Source organism: Ceratotherium simum, chromosome 5, assembly GCF_057802395.1.
Source record: "Ceratotherium simum simum isolate JZ-2026a chromosome 5, ASM5780239v1, whole genome shotgun sequence".
NCBI lineage: Eukaryota > Metazoa > Chordata > Mammalia > Perissodactyla > Rhinocerotidae > Ceratotherium > Ceratotherium simum.
This window is the reverse complement of record NC_141904.1, coordinates 55,499,982-55,527,551: the sequence shown is the minus strand read 5'-3', so window position 1 is coordinate 55,527,551 and position 27,570 is coordinate 55,499,982. Positions and strand designations below refer to the sequence as shown.

The following is a 27,570-nucleotide window of genomic DNA, read 5'->3' as shown; positions in this document are numbered from 1 at the left end:
GAAGGATACATGGAGTTTCTTTTTATGTTTCTATCAACTTTTGAGTATATTCAATATTATCTATAACAAATGTTAAAAAAAAAAAAGAATGACTCCAAAGTTTGTGGAATGAATAGATAACTAGAATTACCTAGATCAGCAAGGCTACAGAGGAAGAGTGGAGAGGCACGATGTGGATGGAATCGGGACTTCAACTTGGCGTCTATTGCATTTGATAGGCCTATTTGAGAAGGAGTAGAGACGTTGAGTAGGTGAGAGAGAGTCAAGTGAGAGAGGCTTGGCTTGGGAATTACCAGCCCATGGACGGCATTTAAAGCCTTGAGAGTGGACAGGAGGCACAGATAGAGACCCCTGGGGCCCTCCATCATTAACTGTCAGGGAGATGAGTGGAATCAGCAAGGAGACCTAGGAGGGGTTAGCAGCAAGACAGGTGAACAACCAAGTAAAGAGATATTTCAAGAAGAACGTGATCAACATGGACAAGTGCTGCTGATAGACCAAGAAAAATGAACATTTGAAGTTCAATTTTGGATTTGGTAAAGTGAAAGTTATTGGTAACTTTAATGAGAAATGTTTCATTGTGGATGAAATCTGATTGGAGTGAGTTCCAGAAAGAATGGGAGACAGGAAGTGGAAAGAACATATGGCATAATAGAGTGAGGAACACATAACACAAATAAAGTAATTTAATAACAAAAATAATTCTGGGGGCCGGCCTGGTGGAGTAGTGGTTGAGTTTGCCTGCTCCGCTTTGGCGGGTTCGGATCCCAGGTGCAGACCTACACACCAGTCATCAAGCCATGATATGGTGGCGTCCCACATACAAAATAGAGGAAGACTGGCACAGCTGTTAGCTCAGGGACAATCTTCCTCAAGCAAAAAGAGGAGGATTGGCAACAGATGTTAGCTCAGAGTCAACTGTCCTCACCAATAATAATAATAATAATAATAATTTTGGGTTAAAAACCTGACTATATCAGCAAAAATCTGGAAGTTGGTGGAAGAAGGCTAGTAAAGTAAAAGCATATAAAATCACCATGCACTACATTTGTGTTTTGAAATTTCTTTTTATTTTTAGAGATAACTGAACACTCCCATCTGCTTGAGCCTGGTCACATAAAATTTAGCCTTGAAGTAGGAATGACATTCAGACACTGATTCTGACCTCATGCAGATATATTCACCCAGAATAGAACCCAGGAGCTCACGGTGAGTGCAAACTTTGGGAGGCCGTGGGAATAAAAAGCCTTTGATCAGCACTGTCCCTTTCCAACCACAGACTGGCCAAAGCATTTTCCATGAGAAGAAAGTCCACAGACTGACTGTCACAGCATTTATGCTCCTGTTGCAGACCCTCTGCTTATGCATGTCCCTCTGTTCCTAGGGAAGGGAAATGTACATCAGCTCATTTATCCTCTGCGGGCCCTTCACTTGGCATGATTCATATATATTCTAGTCTTAACTGAGATCAAAATCCCAACAAGGTCACTAGGAGATTTGCCTGGATAAAGGCAGCTAAATAAATCCCAAAATCTCTCATAAGCCATGTTGGAAAAAAAAGAAAATCCCAGAAACTGTTTTCCACCAAAGCATGTGAGGGCATTTCCAATGTTCTACCAAGCATTATGCTGATTACACGTTCAGAGGTTTATAAACTAGAGCAAAGATTAAGAAAATCACTGTCTTGCCTGACAATGAGAGCATGTATTTTTAGAAAGCTTAGGATCTTTGATTGGGATTTCTGTGTAACCACATATACGAAACCATTAGGCACAACTGATGCACACCTTCTGATCCGTGAAGCTCTGTCTTCAACATCTACTTATATAGCCTCTGATTTAAATATACACTTCATTTTAAATATCCACTTTATTTTTATAAGATACACAGATGGTGAAATAAGTGAGGGAACAAATCAACATTTTACATTTTTTTTTTTAATAGACTGTGACATAGTTTCATCTAAAGCAGGGATTGGCAAACTTTTTCTGTAAAGGGCCAGGTAGTAAATATTGTTGGCTTTGTAGTCCATATGGTCTCTATCCAACTCCTCAGCTCTGCCATTTTAGTAGGAAGGTGCCTGTAGACAATATGGGCAAGGCTGTATTTCAATAAAATGTTCTTTACAAAAACAGCTAGTAGATATCTGACAAGGTATTCATATCCAGGATATATAAAGAACTCTTATATCTGAACAATAAAAAGACAAATAACCAATTTAAATATAAGCAAAGGATCTGAATAGACATTTCTCCAATAAAGACATGTAAGTGGCCATAAGCATATGAAAAGATGCTCAGCATAATTAGTCATTAGGGAAATGCAAATCACTTCACATCCACTAAAATGGCTAAAATAAAAAAGACAGACAATAGTGAGTGTTAGTGAGGATGTGGAAAAATTGGAGCCCACATGCGTTGCTAGTGGGAATGTAAAATGGTGAAGCCGCTTTGGAAAACAGCTTGGCAGTTTTTCAAAATATCAAATATAGAGTTACCATAAGACCCAACAATTTCATTCCTAGGTCTCTACTCAAGAGAAATGAAAACATATATCTGTACAGAAACTTGTACATGAATGTTCATATCAACATTACTAATAATAGCTAAAAAGTGGGAACAACCTGAATGTCCATTGACTGGTAAGTAGATAAACAAAATGCTATATAAACATAAATGGAATATCATTTGGCAATGAAAAACCAAACTATTGACACATGCTACAACATGGATGAACCTTGAAAATATTAAGCTAAGGGAAAGAAGCCAGACACAAAAGGCCACATATTGTGTGATTCTATTTATCTGCAATGTCTGGAATAGGCAAATCCATAGAGATGGAAAGTAGATTAGTGGTTTCCTAGGGCTGAGGTGGGGAGTGGGATATCAAGAATGAGGGTGTTTGTGTATGGGGGGTTCTTTTAGGGATGTTGAAACTTTTCTAAAATAAGATTGTGGTGATGATTGCACAACTTTGTCAATATACTAAAGCCCAATGGACTGTACACTTTAAATAGGTAAATTTTATAGTATTTGAAATATATCTCAATAAAACTGTAAGGGACAAAATGAGACAAAACAGGTAGCAGCCTAGATTTGGTCGGGTGAGCTGTAGTTTGCCAACTTCTATTCTAAGGCATAGGTACATGAAAGTATGAGTTTCAAAGTTTTACTATGAAACATGTCCAGACACTATAATGACATTCTCTATGCAAGTTTCCGCAGAGAACAGCACAAGGCAATAAGCACTGGCTAGTGAGTGATGGTGGGTGTAACATATAGTCATTCTTAATAACATAACAACAGCAATAATAATTTAGCAGCTAAGCATTATTGAGCACTCAACTAGAGCATTTACCAAGCTTTAAATATATATAGACTCATTTATTTCTCTCAGCAGGAACCAGAAGGGCCCCCCAAAGTCAGATTGAATCTGGATGTGAAAAATACTCCATTATTGGCTAATTCCTTTCCTTTTCTGTGATGATGAAACAAATCTCCATCTTTAAAAACTAGGCTGTTAGAAATCCAACCAAAGCACCAATCAAACTCGTTTTACAAATGTGAAAACTCAGGCCCAGAGCAAGAGGGGGAACTGGTCCTGCACTCACTCCTAAATCCTTGGTTCACATTGGCTTTAATATCCAAATCTCACCATGACCTCAAAAGGAGGGGTCTTAACTTGCCAATTCAGAACACACAAGCCAGGTACGAGGACCTGTTACTCCAAAATTCTGCTGATGATTTTTGGGTGGAGGACGTGTTAGGGCTTTTTATAAGGTTTATAAAAGGATGGTGACTCTTAGGAGTGAGTGTCCTGGAGAGTTAGCATGGAGGATCCAGTTTCTCAAAACTCTGGGTTATTTTTATTCCTGGAGCAATAATCCTCACTGTGCCCCCATCTGGCTACCGTGATATGCAGAGCAGCTGTTCTACACGGCCAACTCTAACTCAGATTCTGTTGCAGACTTAAAATACAGCATAACTGGTAGCTACATCACTAATCCATTTCGACAAAGTTTGCTGTTGTCAGTCCTACTGGCTTAGACCTCCTTTTGCCCCTGTATTGCACCTATTTGTCAGTTTGAAAAAACAAATGCCGAACACATGAAAAGCCTGATCTCACAGCTGACATTCAGAGCAAAGATTTGCCTTGGGTTCCCTACCTCCCTGGGTCATCTGCCCACCTGCCCTGCTTTTAGATCCTAGTGAATACCCCCCAAACCTGAAAGATTCATTCGTGTCACAGAGTACCCACCTGGAACATGTACACACATATATGAGGGATCTCATTCAAGATTCTTGGAGAAGTTTGTTACCTCTTGCCTGGAACGCTCTTCCCACAGATCTTTGCAGATGGCTGCATCTCATCATTCAGGTCTCTGCTCCTGTCACCTCCTTAGGGAGGCCTTCCCTAAGCCCCTCCACCCCCAATCTGGAGAGGCATCACCCCTGTCGCACGTCTATACACAAGTATGTATGAATATGAGCATGCATCCCTGCCTTTGCCACTGCCAGCCACACTTCATCTCTTCATCCTAATCTGTTTTCCATAGAGCATATACCACTACTGGAAATTCCCTCCTCTCCCTCGCTTATTCCTTTCTTCCTTCTTTCCTTCCATTCATGCGATATTTGTCTTTTGTCTGTATCTCCCACACTAACGGAAGCTCTCCATTGGCAGCAACTTGGTGTTGCTCAGTGTTCTCAGGAAGCGTCGCAGCACTTGGCTGGAATGATTCTTCACCGTGCGGCTGTCACCCCAGCCTCTGGCCAGGGGATGCCAACAGTGCCCTCTCATCGTATCAACCAACAATCCCAGTCACATTCCACAACGCCCTCTGGAATGCTTGTTCACAGCTATATCCCCAGCACTAGGCACACAGTAGGTGCTAGATATATATTTATTGAATGACTTAATTAAAAACGTAGAAATAAAACAAGATATTTTTGTAAATGAGCCTATAAGGGAAAACACTGAATTTGAAAGCACCAAGAGTTGAAGTTTGCCTGTCGGTTTAACCCAGTATTTCTCAACCTCGCCCCTACTGACATTTTAGACCAGACAATTCTCTGCTGTTGTGAGAGGCTGTCCTGTGCCTTGTAGGGTATTTAGCAGCATTCTTGACCTCTACCCACTAAATGCCAGTAGCACCCCTCCTAACCAGTCGTGACAAACAAAAATGTTTCTAGATGCTGTCGAATGTCTCCTGGGGAGAAAAATTGCCCCTGGTTGAGAACTACTGGTTTAATAAATAAGTATTAATTTCTGCCAAGATAAAACACTCCCTTTGCTCAGATCTAACAAACTACAGGTTTATTCATGCAGACTGGACACATAAATCCTGACATACTAGTTGACTTGTATACACAAAATATGTGAAATCCCGTCAAGGGAATGTTGTCAAGCTGAATGTTTGCCTATAACTTTTTGCCAACATTATTCATCCACTTCTAATGAAGGGTCCATACTAAAGAGTACACTCAGTTTAAACAGCACATACCTGACAATAGCTAATGGTCAACGATATTAATTAACCTCTTTCCTGATTAGCTGGTAAAATGGGACTTTCTGTCCTATCATCAAGCATTCCCCTTCATCACACTGCCTAGAATTATGCAAATGAGACCACTTAACCCATCATTTTCAAATATCCGCCAATGAATGGATCTAATGTGATCTGTATTCCTTGCAAAGGAACAGAGCAGCAGATCAGAGCCCCTCAAAATTTACTAAAAATTATTGAATTTTACCCTTATGACAGGTGAATTTTTGGTAAGTAAATCATACTTCAATAAATTTGTTTTAAAAAAACTGTTTCTGTAAGAAACCAATGCCTCTAACGTCTATAATCTATTTCTTTCTGCCGCTGAGCAGATTTAGCTATTCTAAGCATCATGTTAGATGCCTGGATCTCAGAAAAGACATCTGCTGAGGCAGAGGTAACTACCAGGCCAACACAGTTGCCATTAGGATGGGACACTAAACCATTTTTCTATTCTTTAAAATATCATATTGGTCTGTATCATATTACAATGGTGACGATTGGACTTTTAGCTGCTGAGTGCCTCTCCTAGAGTTTTAGTCAAGTACTGTGTTCCCATTGTCTGGAGAGTAAATTTTGCAAGCCTATGTACCTACATATAGCAGGTGAAAATGAATCCCATTTTCCTTGTGTCATTTATTCAGTCAATATTTTTGACCAATTTGTCACGTCAGCCCTTGTACTTGACACTGTGAATAAAAAGATAATTGGGACAGTCCCTGCCTTTGGAGAGCTTATAATTTATTTAAGAAATCAAACTGGGGAGCTGGCCCAATGGCCTAGTGGTTAAGTTTGGTGTGCTCTGCTTCAGTGGCCCGGGTTCGGTTCTAGGGCGTGGACCTATACCACTTGTTGGTGGCCATGCTGTGGCGGTGACCCACATACAAAATACAGGAAGATGGGCACAGATGTTGGCTCAGGGAGAATCTTCCTTAGCAAAAAAAAAAAAAAAAAAAAAAAGAAGGAAAGGAAAGAAACCAAACTGACACATTTTTAGGAGAAATTTTAGATTTTGATATTTTTGATATGTCAAAATTCACATTGTAAAGCAAATGTAAATAATTCAGAATTTATTATCTATTATTTAAAACATCCAGAAATCTGACCAAAAACTGAGATTAGGTATTTTGTATTTGTCGGAGGGAGAGTCCAGAAGGAGAATAGGGAGGTTGGACAAACACTCCAAGGAGGGGAGGAAGTTCCCTGCATAGTTACACCTTCCAACTTGGCTCAATTACTCCCCACTCTGCATTTCTTTTCTTCTCCGGATCATTTCCATCCTAGCATGGTGGAAGCAGTGCCTGTGACTGCTCGTCAATAGCACCCTATCTTTCCATTGAGAGTAGAGGGGAGAATTAATGCATGATCTAGGTAATTTATGGAACTCAAGTCAATAACAACTAAGTGAGGGCAAAACAGGCTTCTAGAAGTTCAATTCAATTTACTGAGGATTCTTATTGAGAATCAATCCACTATGCGTCAGGTACTCCATTGGGTTATGCTGTAAGGCACAGAAGAGAAAAAGAACAAAGTCTTTACCTCTAGAACCTTCTAGATAATTGTTCAGCTTTTCAATTCACTTGAAAAGTGTAGACATGCCTTGAAAAAGAACTTCTATTTTATAGGTCTCTGGAGGAAGAGAGGGAATGTCAATTTCAGGGCCTGGTTCATCTACACCTAGAGCTCCTGGTAAAAGCAGGAGGTCAGGAAATATTTGTTGAATAAACGAGTGAATGAACGAATATGCTGCCAACTTGAAGATAAAAACGAGTCATCCTCAATCCTAGCATTTTTATACTTCTTCATATTTAGGTATTTTCTCGTTTGTTTTCACATTTTATCCCCAAATCAACTCAGAGTAAGGTGAGGGATTAATCCCAATCCTATTTTAGCTATACCTTCGGAGACCCAAGACCACATTTAGTAAGTTATGGAGTGAGTGACAAACCTAAGTGGACCTTACAATCCAATGTTTGAATTTCCAATAACAACAGAAAAATGGATTAAGGGCCTGAGACACACAGAAGGTTCCAGGGCTCTACAGAGACTTGGTAGGCCAAAGAGAAAGTCCTACCACTTCTTCCTTTGCAGTGGGAAAGCAATTAAGAAAATTCAGCACGCTAGTGGCAGCTGGAGAGTTGGCAGGTTCCTCAAGAGAAGGACTGTAAGCAATGTCATAGGCCAAGAAGATGGATAGGGCCCATTTATGCACTGAGGCTGACGTATAAATGGAATTCTGCCCAGTTTGACTGCCCTTTCTTCAAAGATGTCATTGACAGATGAGTATCTAAATGTTTTTGTTTAAAAAAGAAAACAAGAAAAAAGCAAGAAAGAAGAGAATAAAACAAACAATAAAACAAAACAAGAAACTCTTTCTATTCCAAAACAGACACATGTAGCCAATGAACATGAGAATACCGGATCAGGCCTGGGAGCAGTGCAGGCCTTTCAAAGCAGTCCTTGATAATTATTTGCAAAGTTGTACACCTTTCCTGTCAGATAAATTTCAATTTAACACAAGGATTTCATTGAAACCCCAAGTTACTGCCAGTTGGCTGTATCCCATGTGTTGTTGGAGACACACTGCTGGGGGACAAGCCTGCTCACATATTCATCTTCACCTGCCAAAACAAGGCTTCTTCCCCAATTAAATGGCCTTTTTTATTTTAGAATGGTAAACAATGTCTACTTAATTTGAGGAAAATCCACATAAGAAAGTTACCGAACCTAATCACACAGTGACATGATGGGTAAGTCAATCAAGGAAACCCGGAGGAACGGCCGAAGAGGCTTCTCTGCCTTTGGAGACAGAAAGATCCTCTTGAGGTCATTGCCTTTATGGTGCTACATCCATGGCAGTCTTCAAGACTGAGCAACTCTGTTTTATCTTATGTCTACCAAACACACTTTAAAAAAGAAGATTAATAATCACCAGTTTTATTTATTTATTTATTTTTTGTGAGGAAGATCGGCCCTGAGCTAACATCTGCCAATCCTCCTCTTTTTGCTGAGGAAGACTGGCCCTGGGCTAACATCCATGCCCATCTTCCTCCACTTTATATGGGATGCCGCCACAGCATGGCTTGACAAGCAGTGCGTCGGTGCGTGCCCGGGATCCAAACCGGCAAATTCCGGGTCGCTGTAGCGAGCGTGCGCACTTAATCACTTGTGCCACCGGACCAGCCCCAATGATCACCACTTTTAAAAGGTAAGAACTAAACACAGTTCCTCAGATAACCTTGCTTCTTTGTCTTGCTCTGCAATTATCTTCTGAAAATGGGGACCAATTGACACATACTGAGTAGCTGTAAACATGAGGATGTCTCTTCCACCCACTCAAGGTAGGCCAAACTTGCCTGTGGTCCCCGGCCAGCTGTATAATTCAATAGCAGACCAGCAAACCATTTGGGAAATTCACATTCTTCCTCAGAATGATACAGAGTGCCCAAGCTGGGTCCACGTTTCACCCATCCTCAGCCAAATAGACATTTATGAAATATAAGTCATTTGGAAACACTTGAGCATAGTTTGTAAACTTGGACAGAAGTGGCTTGGATGGGCACAGTGATTTAGGGCCAAGACAGAGCATCCTTTATGATGACTGAATAAGAAACTCAAGGAAAAGGTTTTAAAAAGAGATTTCAAACAGGCTGACAGAGAGCTTTGGCCAAACCATGTCTTTGGCAGCTGCTGCATGTGGCCCCAGCTCCAGGGAGATAAAATGCCTCCAGAATTAGCTGGCTGGGTCAGCCTGGAGGTAAGCAAGTCTGACCTCCTTTAAGCAAAAATAAATCTTGCTGAGTTAAATGATCCTGTCTCCTACTTTCCTCAAGGAACATGAGATGCGAAGTGACAAAATTTGAAGACAGCAGCTGTGAATCCTCAGAGTCCTTATCTCCTGGCTGATTAGTTACACGTCTGCCTAGTTCAAGATGAGCTACAGGTCAGATACATCAGACTGTCTTCCTTGCCATACCAAGTAACCAGGCAACTGCTCCAAACCTTTTAATCCCTGCTAATACAATTATGATGCATAGGCTAAGTCAGAAATAAAGTGGTGGTGGGGGGCAGTATTTCTTAGCCAAAGAAAAACCACTTCAAACATGTCTGCTCTATTTGCATTCCTTCAAATATCCATTGTGTGTGAAGACACAGAAGTTGATATTCAAAGTCACCTTCCAGTACAACTTATCGAGGGAGGTGTCCCAAGACACAGTAACTCCCTTTGGTAAATCTAACCAGTATCAGGATGGTGCTTGGAGGGTCTCATCCATCCATCATCCAATGCATTCAATAATTATTTATCAGAAATAGATGATGTGCCAGACACGAAAGCCTCCATTTTTCTCAGCAGCTGTCCCCAAAGGAGGGCTAATGGCAGTTTCTGGTCCTTTAGGCCAAATACCACCAAGGAAAGCTCCCAGCCAGCCACAGACGTCTCCTGACACTCCTGAGAGTGAAAGAGATGGGAAAAGCAAGAGACAGGGTTTCTTTGACAGGTCAAGACTTTCAATCGTAAAACGTCTTGGCTTTCTCCTGGTCCCAAACCAGGCCCCTGCAGATACATCTAACTCTAATTCCTCAGGGGGATTAGGGTGATGAAAAATCTCAGGCTCTCTGGAGAAGGCCACGTTTCAGCTTCTATTTGCCTAAAACAAACCCACAATTTCCTCGTACACCCACTGTTATCCTAATGAATCAGAAGTGGGAGATCTGGAGCTTACTTTAAATGAGCATGCCACTTACTGTCAAGAAATTCTCCTCTGCACATACCAACAATTTCTTACTGGCTCAGAGTTTAAGAACAAAAGTCCTGGGAAAGATTTCTGTTTTTACATCAAACACAAGCAGCTGTCAGAACCTTGGATCGGAGGAGATGACACCAAGCTGAGGAGGAAGTAATTTTTAATTTTTTTTCCTTTCAAAACCAACTTTCTGGTACATACAAGTAGCTGACTGGCCAGATGAATGGATGCCATGCTTATTTTATATTCATCAATTGAAATCCATTGTTTACCTGCCACCACAGGAGATTTCCGTTCATCCAGGAGCTGGATGGAGGTACTTGCTGTCACCACATTGCTTTTGTTGACTGTTCCTGTAAGAAGAAGAATACGATGACAAAAACGGAGATAGCTGTAGTGCTCATGTTAAGAGAGTCATCAATTCTGCAGACTGTGCTGGGGCTGGCTTCCCAGAGCCCAGAGTTGGTCTACTCTATAGGGCCATAGGTGCCGGGGAGCCAGTCCTCTCAGTTGAAGGAATCAATGCAACAAGTTATGACCACCCACACTGGGGAACATCCAGCTTCTTCACATCAAAATCATTGACCACCACAGCGGGACCACATTTTTTCTAATTTGTGGTTACTAATTACAGTGTTTACTCGTGTCAGTAATCATATTTATATTGCCTTTCTAAATATAGCCATGGAGCGTTTCATGAGATAAAGTTTTGAACTTATTTTACAATGAGTTGAGAACTTCAGCTCTGATTTGTTGGTTAAAACTTCACTGATTTATGAAAGTTTAATTTGAAGCCCAGTTTTCTTAGCAAAACCATTCTAAACAAGGATAGAGCCGAAATGCAATACTTACTCCAAACTCTTATTAATGTCGTAACAATATGGCATTAGTGTTAAAAGATTTTCAATTACTAACAATGGTTCCAATACCCATGAATTAAAAGACGCTGAGCACAAATTTCTAATGCTTATAGTTCATAATTGTTAGTCTAGTGCCTGTCTTATAAAAGGTGTTCAGTGAATGTGAGTTGAATGGAATCCAATTGACTTGAGAAGCAAGGGGAAGACAGACTTGAATTCGAATACATTTATGACCAAAGCAATTAAGAATTTTCTCTTGGCCCAAGCCTAAGCAGTAATAGAAACCAGCTTCTTTTCCAGTGTGTACAGGTATTCAACACACAATAGAAAAAACAAGAGAGAGCTCCACCATAACAATTGTACTTGGTGATTTTTAACATTTTCCCTGAATCTAAAGGGGCCATGAAATCTCCTAAGATGTTACGTCATCCATAACCTTCCCAAGAAAAAGGTGAATTCCCCTTCATTATATGATTTCACTGAAAGTTCAACGAAAACCCTACTTGCCAAAAGCCAATTAGACAACTGCCTTAATTAATCAGAATTTGTTTTCTCCAGACATAATTCTTTGTAGGAAAAACGGTGAACAAAGGAAACGGGCACAGGGGCCATCACACTCCAGTGTGCACACACACACACAGAGCACTTGTGGGGGCCACTCTCATCTCCCACAGCTCCTTCTCCTTGCCCAAAACTGTCCAAAAGGATAACTTGATGATTCCAGTCCAGAACTAGCAAGCTAAGTTCATATTTTTCTTTAGAGGATTATGAAAAAGAAAGTGTCGTGAGATTGCATGATAAAAGAAGGCATTATTATTGATAGGTGTGCAGCAGAATGAGAAAGTCCACTGTCTCTTAGTTGATGTTTTCAGCAATAAAGCGTGATACAGATAAACATAAAGAAAGAGAGTTAGTCCCCTAGAAATTTATATTTGAGAACACAAATGTGTATGGACGTGGGTACACATGGGCCTGTCAGCAAAGGAGCACAGACTCCAAGAATCTCAGTCCTGAAAGGAACCTAATTGACAATCTTGTCTAACATCCCACCTAGCAAGAGAATTTCTACAATAACATTTGTCTTTTCCTTGAATATCTTCATTAATGAGGGATCCACTTCCTAATGAGTCCATTCAACTAATTATTAGATAATTCTTGTCAACATGTCTTCTGCAAATTTCGAAAGCACTCTTTCTGAAGACGTCTTCATTCAGGGAAATGAGCAAGCGCCAAGACTCAGGGAGGGGGCTCTGACACTAAGCACTAGAGAGCCTCTATCAGGGTTGACCTAGGAATGCTTGTAAGAGATTAACACAAAAGGCCCTAATATAAAACATCAATATAGATTGAACTGTCCAGAGCAATCCAAGTTTATAGAACTAGGTCTTATTCATCTCTGAGGTTTCTACAATGCACAGTACAGAGCCTTACACAGAATGAGCACCAAAAACATGCGCTGCATCAGACAAGAAAAAGCCAAGGACAATGGAAAAGCATTTCCAGTTTGTCTTGCTTCTAAAACTGGTTAAAATAAGACAGTGTTCAGTTCTTTTATGGAGATAGGTGACCTTAATGTTTTTTATAATGTCATAAAATCTTAGGACTGGAAAAATCATTGGCTACATGTGTCTCCTTGGTCACTGCAGCCCTCTGTCAGGGGAGCACAGGCGATACAAAGTCTTAGTCCTTACTCCTGCATGTTGACGTAAATCAATTCAGTTCTGATGGGGAATTGTGGGCTTCCGAAGTGATGTGACTTGCTGAAGGTTCTGGCAAAAGATGTTACACCTGCCTGAACTTTCTCTAAATAGGGACATGAGTACATTTAAAAAAATCTACTGAGAAGTTTGTATTCAAATTCCACAGACTACAAAATACCCACCCTGCTTCCTGAAATGTTCTTTGTGCTCTTTGGTTACACAAAAGCTTCATTTTATTTGGGGCCATTATGCTTATGGAACAGGTCACTGGTTCAGCACTAGGCCAACATTCAGCATTGGTGCTCAAGGCTGACCGTGGCTCTCCTCAGCATTCAGGCTGCTCCCCCATACTCTACACACAATGCCAGGCCAGCAGGACCAGACGGACAGAGCCCCGTCTCCAACAAGGACACCTACCTGTGCTGAACGGAATCGAGTAGACGAAGCTCCCTGGAATCTGCTCAGCGGCTCTTCGGTACCAGAGAGGGAAATGGTCTGCATTAAAAATGTTCTCCTTGTCTCCAGCTTTCAGGAAGTCCCTTGGAATGGAAAAGAATAAGAAGAGCACGGCACCACTCAGCAAGGAAAAGCTGGACATGGGTGCCTCCCAATAGCCTTTGTCGGGTAAAAACAGCGGTGGCTTTTAGACCCCCAACCCACCTTTCCAAGTACAGAGGGGACCTGTGTAACATTGTGCACCCCAGATTACTCAGAAATATCTGTAGAGCCCTGGCAGTCAGACTCCCAGGGGGTGAAATGATTTATCCTAGTATATCTAAGGCACTAATTATCTTAGTGTCTAAAGCAAGCAAACAAACAAAGCCTCCAGAAATATCAGAAGACCAAAGCGTAGTCAGAAAGCTTTGTTTTTCCTCAAAATCCACACCCATGGACACATAGCCTTGGGAGGATCAACTTCTTAAGTAGATCTTACTCTTCTCAGAGAAAGTGTAAAAGAGGAAAAGTGGGCCCATGTGGGGATCTTTGCTCCCTTCTTCCCTTACCTCCCAACTCTCCAGTCAAACATGACTGCTCCCGGCCCTCTCTGTAAATCCCTCACCCTTCCCTGCCTCCCTGCCTACTGCCAACGGTGCCCACCTCTGTCCAGAAGGCCGCATGCACTCTCCTTCCCATCTCTTCCTGTCAAAATCATACTCATTTTAAGGTGTGCCTCAAATACCACCTACCACACGAATCCACAGAGACACATGCAAGTTCTTGACCCACGCTGGGACCCCACAGCCTCGGTCACTCTCACACAGCCTTCTTTTTCTTTGGTCTTTCTGCACAATTGTCATGTCCCCAGCCCAAGCCTCCCAAGATCTTTGGGGAAAGGAGCTTTTGTTCACATTTTTACATCCTTCCACAGAGCCTTAAGCATACTGAAGTCCCAATTCATGTTTGTTGGTTTGACTTATCTCTAACTTCACATTTACCCTCCAGCACCTGAATGCCTGTCTTGGCTGATATGGTAAAACTCTGGGGGAGAAAATGACTGCCTGGCTAGTCCACATGCTACAGAGATCTTTCCAAGGGAGACCAATCAGGGGACAATGTGCATGTAGGGAAAGGGTCACCAGTTGAACCAGAAATGGCACTGCTTTCAATTCAGCAGTTTGCAGCAAGGAATTGGAACACAGAGACCATGGAGGGAAATACTCAAGTATTCTACGTTGTTTTAGCATGGTCGAATACATATGGTAAATTACAACTAGTTGGTTGTTAGAAACTACTGTAACTTGGCTCCAGGCAAGTATTCTGTAGTTTTAGAGTATGGCCAACCAGTGATTCCTTGATCTCTTCCAGAGATGCAGAGCTCACTCCTTCAAGAGGAAGCCTATGCCATTGGAGGCTACCCTCAAAGTTCTTAGCACTGAACTTAACTCTCTGTAACTTACACTAGCATGTCCTAATTCCTTTCGAAGTGCAGAGACCTTATTTTTCTTTATATCCCCAGGATCTGGCACTAATCAGGCACTCAGTGTACACATAATGATCACAGGGTAAATCAAATCTCATATCCAGATAAGAGGTCCTCAATATTAAAAATAATTTTTTATATCTTTTCTAAACAACACTTCTCAATTCCTGAAAAATCCCTCATCAGTATGGCCACCTTCCTATGTAAATGCTCCACTCTGTTAACATTCCCATAAAATTTTGTGCTATTGGAACTTGTCATAGGAGACCAAAAATGGTCTGACATTGTTGCCTACATTTGTTCACTGACTCTCACCGACAGGATGACACTCCAGAAATTAAAAACTTTTTTTTAAGTTGGCAAAAGCACTCTGCCCTCATTCAGAAGGCCAACTCTGAAGTCATGAGTGGCATTGAGAGGGTGCAGAAATCCCTGTGCTATTCAGAATGCTGGTCATAGAGAGTTCCAGGCTCAGCGTGACAGACAAGCTCCTCCTGGCATTGCTATATTCAGTGGTAATACTTCCTGATCCTAAAATCATCAAGTTTCACCAATAGCAAAGTGTGACCTTTTTCATTTAGATATGAGATTCTTCATGAACCTGACTTGGACAGGTGTGTGATGGAGACTTTGCTGCCCAGCCCTGGGTGGGATGAACAGCTGCCTTCCCTCCTGGGCCATGGGCACAGCCACGGCATTTCCACTCAGGTCAGCTCTGTTCAGGGGTGAGATGCACATAACCACAGGGAGGAGGGTGCCCTTTTCACGCAGCAGTGAACGGTGCTACAGGAGCCCTTTTCCAGGCATGGTAGGTGGGACAATAGCTGGGTTAGAAGGTGTGAGGTGGTCCTTACTTAGACTGATGGCGACATTCAGGCTTCGGGGATGGAACACTGCACATCTGGGCGTCCAATGTCTGCTGCCCAGGACCACACCGGCACCCGGGGCAGCAAGCAGGAGCCTGCAGCACTTGATCTCTGTGAGCGCTGGTGTTAATGTGAGAGGGTCTGGTTGCCAAAAAACCTTGGGGGTCCCTGCCAACTACCAAGTAAAGATTCAGAAGGAAGCAGGAAGGAGAGACCTGATTCTACAGAATCCCTGAAAATGTTCTTCAGGAAGAAAGAGCTCTCTGGGTAAGATGAAATTCGGCCCGCTTCTGGATACTAGGAGCTGTTGTGTTGTGTGAAATAGGTCTAGGTTTTAGGCAGAGGTGAATGACCTTGGGTGAGTTACTTGGGTCAGTTACTGAGTCTCTGAGCCCCATTTACTTATGTACAAAATGGGAATAATAATGTTACACTTAGCAGGATATTATCAGAATTACCCAACACCATACATGAAAGGGCTATGTAAACTGAACATGGTTAGAATAAATATATGGGATTCCTAAAGCCCAAGAGTTTCTCTCATTCTCTTGTGGTTCACATGGAAGCTGTGAAGTGGTCGTCTCTTAGACTGAGGACTGTAGGGGAGAGTAGGGACCATACCGCAGAGGCTGACATCACTGGATGCTGTGTGCTACATGTGATCCAAGAGGCCACACAGAAGGCACAGAATATATCGGGGATGATGGCAGGTTCCCAAGGCCGTGAACTATAACTGACCTACTTCGAGAAGCAGGTGGTGGGGATAGGAGATGGAATCCCAGTGTAGGAGGCTAATGAGGACAAATTACCTCTGAGGTGGGAACTTTATATTATCTAGTACGCTCCCCAACACTTTGAACTCTTCCTTGTGTGCCTTCTTTGGAAAAAAAAGAAATTCTAAAAGTTTTCTAGCCCTGGCTAATAGAGTGTATCCAATTAGTTGGGTCTCAATGAATACCATTTGACTGGAGGGGGTAGGCAGGTAAAAGACCCTAAGACAATGGATCTCAAGGTGCCTCTATAAGAATCAATGATATGAGTTTCTTGAACACAGAAGAATTATTCATCCCTCCAGATATCCAAAGAGTACTCACTCTGGGTCATAGTAATATCACAGGGACTAGAACTCATAGTTGTAAGTATTTTTAGGTTCCCCCAAAGCAGTCTTATATCCATAATTTTTTGATCCTCACAATAACCCAGGAGATCATTATCTCCATTTTTCAGATGCACAGAATGAAGACAATGAGTAAGACAAACCAAGTGCACATCCCAGCAGTCTCGAGTGTGATTCTGTCATCTTTCAAATCCGTCATGATCACCCAGATATCAGACTAGCAAGGTGCCACATTTTGTGGTTGTTATTGTTTTTCTTGTTTGTTTGTTTTAGTCTCAAAATAAACAACAGCCTTCCTCTTTGAGCATTATAAAATCTATTCCTGTGTCTCCCCTTGCCTCTCTGGATGCTAAAGGGAGAAGGCAATGTATATACGACACTTCTAGTCCTTCCTAGGAACTTGCCCTCTGGAAAAATAATTGTTTGGGGGTAAAGGGCTAAAGAGGGCTTGAAAAGAAATCAAGTCACAGCTATGGCCAACTTCATAAATGACAAATTTGAGATGCTGAGAAAGAAAGAGTCCTCGACCGGAAATTAAAAGCCAGTCCACAAAACATCTAAAAATCTATGGACCTGCCATTTGTCAAACTTGGTTTTATGAGATCACATGGTTGGTGTCAGGGCCTCATCTAACAGAGGTGACTGCTGGACTGAGCCTGATGGAAGGGAGCATCTCCTGGTTGGGCCCCTGCTGGGCCAACCCTGTCCCTGTGGCTTGTTATTCACCCCCAGGGAGCCCGAAGGTCAGGGTGTGTGAGGTTCTCTGGTAACCTCTGCACTCTCACACACATTTTGCAAACTTTCTGAACCTCAGATTCCATTTGTTTCTGTCCTAATCATGTCTCTTGCTTCAGAGAAGACACTGAGAAAACTAATTAATCGGCTCAGAAAAGATTTGCCAGGCTCACACCAGCTCTGGTCAAACACCAATTTGAAGAGTTACTGCCCTGTGGCTCTCTGAAGATACAGGGACTGAGTAGTGGTTTCAAGGGCATCTGGGTACTGGACTTGGTGATGCTCTGCCCATTGTCCATCTGGGTCTCTTCGGAAGCACAAGGAAACACTGTCAAACCCGAGTGCCACCAGACGGCCCACTCCTGGGTGTAGGGCTCTGCAGGCCCTCGGGCTCAGCACAAAAGCATAGAAGTTTATTAAAACACACACAAACAAATAAACAACAGCCTTGAAACACTGATTCTCGGACAGGCAGGAATTCCTCAGCAGAGCTGCAGAACAGCTGAAAGCCCTGAAGCCATTTGTCAGGAGATGAGCCGTCCTCCCTCCGGCTGCTCCCCCAGCGGCTATGACTCACCAGGGTGGGAGAGGACCCCAGGATGGTGGACAGAAGCCAACAAGCATGAAGAACAAAGGGTTGTGGAAGGGCCAACAGGCAGGTGAACACACACACTGGGGCCCCCGGGGTAGAACGGAGAGGAAAAATGTCAACAGGCCTGGAGGGGCCTGAATTTTGTTTCTGCTGGTGGTGGAATCAAGAAATGACATAAGCTTCCCTTTGAATTTCCCATTTCAGGAGCTCACTGGGCCCCTGCAGAGAAGCCCTCCTACTTACTGATTGGTGAGCTGCTCAGCCCCAACAAACAGGTTGATTCTCGAGAGGCCCGTGCGAGTGCCGAGGAAGGCAACCTCCACGCCCTTGTCAGAATTCCTGAAACAGAGCAGCAGACATCAGAAAGATTCTTCCAGACAGTGAGCAGATAATGGCTTTTGCATTTTAAGACCCACGGAATATTTTACAAAATAGCAGTTTTGAAACCTGAAATTTTAAAAGAAATTATGAACACACACACACACACACACACACACACTCTCCAAGCACAGGATACAAATTCTTATCCCTTACAAAAGATTTTGTGGTAATTCTCACAAGAAAAACTATGAACCCTACAGCAACAAAGGCAGTATGAGAAAATGTACCCCTAATGCTAAATAAACACACCTTTATCTCAAGGTACTGGGTGCAAGTTCAGAGAGAGCAGGCTGAGAATAAGAATGACTTCAAGGAGATGAAGAAAATCCTCAGACCTAGCTTTTTGCATTGATGCTATGTTTGGTCCTGAGACCATTAGTGGAATCTGCCATTAGTGAAAACAAGCAACTGAGCCACTGAATCAAGTCTGCAGCACCCCGCAGCCTGGAAATGTCTAGGACTTGAATTCTTCACTGTTTTGGGGGCACCAACTTATAACTTGTACCAGAGCATAGGCCTTATCCTCACCACCAACCCCAAAGAGATGAATAAAGAAATGGCTTCTTCAAGTAGCCCTGTAGGGTGCCATGAATAGGAACCCTAACCATGGTCTTAGCAAAGAAAACTTATTTGAAAATTCACTAAAGATTTTTTTCAACTTTCAAGGCAAATTTTATGTTTGAGCATGTTCTTCAGGATGTTCACAATGCATACTTGTTCAATAAAAGCAAATAGTCTTTCTCCAAAAATACATAATTTTATTCTACAATAAAAGTATGAAGAGAATACTGATTCTTGAGTTTGCCTCCCTGCCATAGATGCTAGTTGTGACTTGATTCAAAGCATTATCCATGTCATCTTCAATACAAGATCATTTAGTTACTTGATCTTTGATGGTAGCCAAAGTGCTCAATACTACCTTTAAGTATTTAAGGAGTGAATAAAAACCAACACTATGCATTTGTTACTGTTTGTAGCCTACACCAAATTGGAAAGCCAGGCTGCCCAATCAGTTACAGATGTGGACTACAAAGCAAGCTACCATTTTGGAAATCTTTAGCATGTGTTAAGAGTGAATCAGCAATCTTTACAGAGGATTTTGAGTTTCATGAGAGCCTAAAAGAAACATTTCCATATTCACTAGGGAATGCAATCAGGAAAGGCTTTGACTCTTTCTCAACCTCCAAGGGAATAAGATCCATGTAGGTAAGCAGTCCAAGGACACTCCCAAATATAAGGAGAATGGTAGTCTCTCTTTGGGGAGACTTATGTATTAAAGGGTCCAGACTTCTGTATTAAACTGCCTACCTTACATCTCCACTTGGGAGATTTACAGTCATTTTAAGCTTCAAATGTCTAGAAAAGAACTCTGGCCATGTCCAGTCCCAAACCTGCTCTTCCCTCATTGTCTCCTGTCCTAGGAAATGGCACCACTATCTACCTAGGTATTCACATTGGAAACTCAAGAATGATCCCTAACAGCTCGGCCTCCCTCCCCTCACACAATGACCCCATCATTTGGGAGTCTTCCTTCTAAACCATGCCACCAGTGCATCTCTTCTCTCTGTGCCCACTGCCACTGTGTTGGTCCAAGTGGCAAATCCCGTGGAATGCTGTAGGAGGCTTTACAACTCTTCTTACCCCATTACACTCTATTCTCCACATAGCAGTACAGGGATCTTCTTTAAAAATGCAAATCTAATCATGCCCTTCTTAAAATCTTAAAATGTCCTTGTTAGCATCCTTCGGTGATTTTCTAATACTCTGAGTATAAACTCCAAAATCCTTAACCTGACTTCCAAGCCCCTGAACCACCTGGCTTCTCTGCAGCCTCATCTCCAGATATCTTCCAGCCTACCCTGTATATTTCAGCTCTGTTGGCCTTCTTTAAATTCCTCAAATCTGCCAAATACTTTCTCACCTCAGGGCCTTTGCACATGCCCTGGAATGCTCCTCAACTCTTCAGCTAGTTCCTGCTCAGAAAAGCATTCCTCATCTTCCACTCTAGGTGGAAGTCTACATGTCTTCACTTTTTCTTCAAAGTTGTTGTCACAATTCTTAATAATATAGCATACTATATACCACAGGCGCCATGATGGCAAGAACTATTTGATTGAGTTACCTCCATTTCACCAACACTAGCCCAGTGCCTGACACATGACAGATACGTGATGAATCAATATTTGATGAACGAATGAAAATGAGATCAGAATGAATGATAAACAGGATAGAAGAGAATATACAAAAGGGAAGATAAAAGAAGGAAAGGAGCTAGTAAAGATTAGAAAAGGAGAGAGAACTGAATAATGTATGACGCGAGGGTATAAGGAAAAAGGAATGATTTTTCTTCTTATTTTCAATCTTTAATAGCCTACTTAAAACAGTAAAATAATAATAATAAAATAATATTAATAAGCTGCTGAAGTAGTTCTCGCCCTAGTCTTTGATGACAGCCACCATTGCTTGCCCCCTCCGCCCACATCCTCCACTTCAGAAAGAAAACCACAAGGTTACATCTGACACCCTAATGAAACAGAGCTCTCACTTCCCCGTCCCACTCACAACCTAACCTGGCCCAGATCCCAAGACCTCTCCAGACTGTGAAGGAGAGGGAGCCACAGCGGGGCGGGAAGCAAAAGCCTCCTTCTGCCTCCCTCTCTCGGAAGTGTCACCCTACCTCAGCATACCAAATTTCATGTAATGTTAAAACTCAAACAAATTATATGTCAAACCCAGGAGCTTGCCATCCCAGCCGGAGCCGCTAATCTGCTCTAGCTCTTGTGGTTTGGAGCTTTGGGGAAAATTAAAGAACTTTAACACCAGGCTCCTAAAACAGTTTAGTTCTTTAAACCATAACCATATTTCGGACGGCTTGTGGGGAAATGGCCATGAAAGGCGGACACATGCCACTACTTACTCAGATTTGTTGAGGGCAAGGCTGGTCCAGTATGCTTCAATGGGGGCGCTCACCACGGCATCAAAAAGGACTTCTTGTATCAATTCTTTATCACCTGTTGGGAGGGACAGACTTGAGAAGATGGCTTTGGCTGTGCCCCAAATCGGGGCATGAGAGGCTCACGGGGCTCACTTTGCAGTATCTGCAGGCTACTTTCTCACACAGTGTGTTTCTTTGTGCGTTAACCTCCCACCGGCTGAAAATATGAAACAGTTCTGACACCTGATATGCCAGCAATACAGGGCACCCAAGGTGTTGGGATTAGACGATAGTAAATTGAGAGTCTTGGGTGTCTCACACTTCGGTTTTCTGCTTTCTCACCCAGCTAGTAGTTCACACTATAGACCAGCACATCAACTCAGGGATTGAGAGACCAGAAGGGAGCACTCTCCAGAAAGTCTGCTCTTTGCATCCCTGTTTCTGTCCTCTGAAAATCCGCAATTCTTCAGGGCCCTGATCTCAGTTGGTTGTAAGAAGGAAAAGGGATATGATAACGTAATAACTCCTTGAACTCTGATTTTGTGATTCCTTCCATCTAAAAGTTTTTTTGATTTTAAAGGGAGCTATCTGCCCCTATCCAAAGGGATTCTTGACAGAGCTCCATGGAAGAGGCTAAGAAATCAGGGGGATATCATGAGTCTAGCAGAGGCATCCTCGAGCTCTCCAATCACTTCACAGAGGGGGGCAGCTAATTATCACCTACATCAGACCAGTCTTCACCTTGGCTGGAGGCCAAGAAGATAGTGGAGCTTTGTTGTAAAAGCAGAAACTGGATATAACTCACCATCAAAAAGATAATGCATACAGTTACGTAGTGGAATACCAAATAGTAATTCAAACAGATGCTTTAGAGCTAAAGGATCAACACAAATAAATCTCAAAGACATAATGAGTGAAACACAAGTTGTAGAATAACACATATACTATTAGACTATATATAATATATATATTATACCATATATATAAATTTCAATATAAAAAATTATGAAAATAATGGTACATACTGTTTATGGATATCTATATATTTAGTGATAGTATAAAATGCACGGCAGTGATGGACAAATACAGGATGGTAATTCTTTCTGGGAGGCAAATGGGACGATGCAGGGGTACCCAGGGGCTTCAACATTAGCAGTAATGTTTCATTCCTTAAAAAGTACCTGAAGCAAATATAGCAAAATATTAAGATTTGATAAAGCTGAATGGTAAATGTAAATTTTTTTAATATTATCTCTATATTTTTGTGTTTTAAATATGTTATTTAAAAAGTCAAAGAGGTGAGAGGGAGTCAAGATGGCGGCGTAAGCAGACTTGGAACTCACCTCCTCCGGTGGACACAGCCAATTTACAACTACTCATGGAAAAATTACCCCTGAGACAGAACTGAAAACTGGATAAGAGGAACTCCTGCAACAACAGACAATCCTAACTGAGGTGGAGGAGGCAGAGACTCCCTCCTGGAGAGGAAAAACGACGCCTTCACAAGCCGCCAGCTTCACGGCCAACGGGAGCAGCTCACAGGTACGCAGCCTCCCTGGAGGAGCGGGGCCCTGAGCCGGGGAGCGCCCCCGCTGTGGGCATTTTGTGGACCCAGCACAATCGAGACCAGCGCATAATATCTGACTTTGCCTGCTACTAAAGCAGTGGGGAGTACCCCCAGAAAACCCGGTTCACAAAGAAACTAAAACTGGCTCTTAAAGGGCCCAGGCACAAACTCACCCGTTTCAGAAAGCATCCTAAAATCACCAGAGAGAAAGGTGCACAGTGCTGTGGTGAAAAGAGATTCACCTAATAGGTCCTGAGTGCATCTCGGTGAGGGGTGAGACCTCTCCAGGGACTGGGACATTGGCGGCAGCCATTGTTGTGGCCTGGTATGGGCGTGCTGACACAGACACTGTTGGAGTTCTCCCTGAGGCCTGCTAGCCCAGGGTCTGCCCCACCCGCTAGAGCACCGATTTAATCCAGCTCAGCCAGGGCAGGCAGCCCACCCTAGAGACTGGCCCCACCCAACAACAAGCCCTCAGGCAACTTGTGGGCCTGCATAGATTGGTGACTGGATTCTCTGCAGCCTGGCAACTGAGCCGACTTGAGGGGGGCAGGGTGTGCACAAGGAGCGGGTGGAGAGTGTGGGGCAGTGGTGGAGTGTGTGGGGCTCACGCCGTGGAGAGACTGGGTCCGCTTGGGGAGGTCGGGGCGCTCACACGGGGCAGGACTGTGTTGACTGTGTGTGGACCTGTGGGCAGCAGGGTTTGTCAGCTGCAGAAGACTTGTGCTTCTCAAAGACCCACATAGGGGGTTTGCCCCACCTTCCAAAGCCTGAAACCATTGGACACTCCTGTGCCTGAGGCCAGCCCCACCCAGCTGCAATCCTCAGAGAGCTGACAAGAGACCTAATAGGCTAGAGGCTTATAGCAATCGTAAGGCCCTGAGCCTAACAACCTGCAACACTGGGGACCTACTCACTTAAAAGAAATACTGCAACACAAATGTGGTATTAGAACTTACAGCCAACTGTGCTGGGGCTCCCCACACCTGATAAAGAGACTGAAGGGCCCACAACAACTACAAGCAGCTGAGCATTACAACAGCTGGCCAGGAGCATAACTCAGCCTCCCTGGGCGCCTACAGGGAGAGCAAACAGGCCACAACAGAAGGAAACACGTAGCCCACATAGGGGTCACTCCTGGAACATTGAAAACTGAGGGAAGCAGTTCTGGAAGCCTCCTAAGGCATCACTTACATAAGGTCACCTATCCAAGAGCAGGAGACGTAGCTGACCTGCCTAATACGTAGACACAAGCACAGGGAAAGAGGCAAAATGAGGAGGCAAAGGAATACATTCCAAGTAAGGGAACAGGACAAAAACCCAGAAAAGGAACTAAGTGAAACAGAAATGAGCAACCTACCCAACAGAGAGTTCAAACAAAGAGTGTTAAGGATGCTCACTGATCTGGGGAGAAGAATAGATGAACTCAGTGAGAATGTCAACAAAGAAATGGAAGATATAAAAAAGAACCAATCAGAAATGAAGAATACAATACTGGAAATGAAAAATTCACTAGAGGGACTCAAAAGCAGAGTAGAGGATACAGAAGAACGGATCTGTGAGCTGGATGAAAGGCTAGAAGAAATTACCCAAGCTGAACAGGTAAAAGAGAAAAGAATTAAAAAGAGTGAGGACAGTCTAAGGGACCTCTGGGACAACATCAAGTGCACTAACATCCGTGTTATAGGTGTCCCGGAAGGAGAAGAGTGAGACAAAGGGGCAGAGAATCTACTTCAAGAAATAATAGATGAAAACTTCCCTAACCTAAGGAAGGAAACAGACATCCAGGTACAGGAAGCACAGAGAGCCCCAAACAAGATAAACCCAAAGAGGCCCACACCAAGACACATCATAATCAAAATGTCCAGAATTAAAGATAAAGAGAGAATCCTAAAAGCCGCAAGAGAATGTCAAGTTACATACAAAGGAAACCCCATAAGGCTATCAGCTGACTTCTCAGCAGAAACCTTACAGGCTAGAAGAGAATGGCATGATATATTTAAAGTGCTAAAAGGAAAAAACTTACAGCCAAGAATACTCTCCCCAGCAAGGTTATCATTCAAAACGGAAGGAGAGATCAAAAATTTCCCAGGCAAGCAAAAATTAAAGGAGTTTGTCACCAAGAAACCAGTGCTACAAGAAATGTTAAAGGGACTGATTTAAGGGGAAAAGAGAAGACCACAAATAGGAAAAATTATCTATTTCCATGATAAGAGGGCAATGGATACAAATGCACAAAAAAGAGGTTAGATATGACATCAAAAACATAAAAGAAGTGAGGAGGGGAGTTAAGAGTACAGCTTTCAGACAGAGGTCAAACTAAAGTGACCATCAATTCTGTATAGAAGAAGAAAGGAACAGAGAAGGACTACTAAAACACTGAGGAAAAAAAAAAAGTTAAAAAATGGCAGTAAGTACATACTTATCAATAGCTACTTTAAACGTCAATGGACTAAATGCTCCAATTAAAAGGCATAGGGTGGCTGACTGGATAAAAAAACAAGACCCATATATATGCTGCATACAAGAGACACACTTCAGACCTAAAGACACTCACAAACTGAAAGTGAAGGGATGGAAAAAGATACTCCACGCAAATGGCAATGAAAAGAAAGCTGGGGTAGCAGTACTCATATCAGACAAAATAGACTTTAAAACAAAAACTGTAAAAAGAGACAAAGAAGGGCATTACATAATGATCAAGGGAACAATCCAACAAGAGGATATAACACTTGTAAATATCTACGCACCCAATGTAGGTGCACCTAAATATATAAAGCAATTATTAACAGACATAAAAAGAGAAATAGACAGTAACACAATAATAGTAGGGGACTTGAACACTCCACTTACACCAACGGATAGATCATCCAAACAGAAGATCAATAAGGAAACATTGGCCTTAAATGACACAGTAGAACAGATGGACCTAGTAGATATATACAGAGCATTCCATCCAAAAACCGAAGAATACACGTTCTTTTCAAATGCACATGGAACATCCTCCAGGATTGATCACATATTAGGCCACAAAACAAGTCTCCATGAATTTAAGAAGATTGAAATAATACCAAGCATCTTTTCTGACCACAACGGTATGAAACTAGAAATCAACTATAGGAAGAAAATCAGAAAAGCCACAAATACGTGGAGATTAAACAAAATGCTACTGAATAATGACTGGGTTAATGAAGAAATGAAAGAAGAAATCAAAAAATACCTGGAGACAAATGAAAATGAAAATACGACATGCCAGAATTTATGGGATACAGCAAAAGCGGGTCTAAGAGGGAAGTTTATAGCGATACAGGCCTATCTCAACAAACAAGAAAAATCTCAAATAAACAATCTAACAATGCACCTAAAGGAACTGGAAAAAGAAGAACAAACAAAGCCCCAAATCAGTAGAAGAAGGGAAATAATAAAAATCAGAGCAGAAATAAATGAAATAGAGACCAAAAAAACAATAGAAAAAATTAATAAAACCAAGAGCTGGTTCTTTGAAAAGGTCAACAAAATTGACAAATCTTTAGCTAGACTCACCAAGAAAAAAAGAGAGAAGGCACAAATAAGTAAAATCAGAAATGAAAGAGGAGAGGTTACAACAGACACCTCGGAAATACAAAAGATTATAAGAGAATACTATGAAAAGCTATATGCCAACCAATTCGACAATCTGGAAGAAATGGATAAATTCTTAGAATCATACAACCTTCCAAAACTGGATCAAGAGGAAGTAGAGAATTTGAATAGACCAATCACCAGTAAGGAGATCGAAACAGTAATCACAAACCTCCCCAAAAATAAAAGTCCAGGACCAGACGGCTTCCCTGGTGAATTCTACCAAACATTCAAAGAAGACTTAATACCTATCCTTCTCAAACTCTTCCAAAAAATTGAGGAGGGGGGGAAGCTCCCTAACTCATTCTATGATGCTGACATTACCCTGATACCAAAACCAGACAAGGACAACACAAAAAAAGAAAATTACAGGCCGATATCACTGATGAACATTGATGCAAAAATCCTCAACAAAATACTAGCAAATCGCATACAACAATATGTTAAAAAGATTATACACCATGATCAAGTGGGATTTATTCCAGGGATGCAGGGATGGTTTCACATTTGCAAATCAATCAACATAATACACCACATTAATAAAATGAAGAATAAAAATCACATGATCATCTCAATAGATGCAGAGAAAGCATTTGACAAGATACAGCATCCATTTATGATAAAAACTCTGAATAAAATGGGTATAGAAGGAAAGCACCTCAACATAATAAGACCATATATGAGAAACCCACAGCTAATATCATCCTCAATGGTGAAAAACTGAAAGCTATCCCTCTAAGAACAGGAACCAGACAAGGATGCCCACTGTCACTGCTCCTATTTAACATAGTACTGGAAGTCCTAGCCAGAGCAATCAGGCAAGAGAAAGAAAGAAAAGGGATCCAAATTGGAAAGGAAGAAGTGAAACTGTCACTATTTGCAGATGACATGATTTTATATATAGAAAACCCTAAAGAATCCACCAGAAAACTTTTAGAAGTAATAAACGAATATGGTAAAGTTGCAGGATACAAAAGGAACATAC

The 27,570-nt window shown here is 42.1% G+C and overlaps 1 protein-coding gene across 1 annotated transcript in view; it reads right to left on the bottom strand.

The window, feature by feature from the left end:
* Positions 1 to 27,570, bottom strand: part of CACNA2D3 (calcium voltage-gated channel auxiliary subunit alpha2delta 3) — an 838,936-nt gene that overhangs the window by 139,469 nt on the left and 671,897 nt on the right. Inside the window, exons 23-26 of the mRNA XM_087431193.1 lie at positions 21,380 to 21,473; positions 18,325 to 18,420; positions 13,268 to 13,389; positions 10,563 to 10,643 (exon numbers count right to left, since the gene is read on the bottom strand). Of these exons, the coding sequence (XP_087287319.1) occupies positions 10,563 to 10,643; positions 13,268 to 13,389; positions 18,325 to 18,420; positions 21,380 to 21,473 (393 nt within the window). The remainder of the gene's footprint in view (positions 1 to 10,562; positions 10,644 to 13,267; positions 13,390 to 18,324; positions 18,421 to 21,379; positions 21,474 to 27,570) is intronic.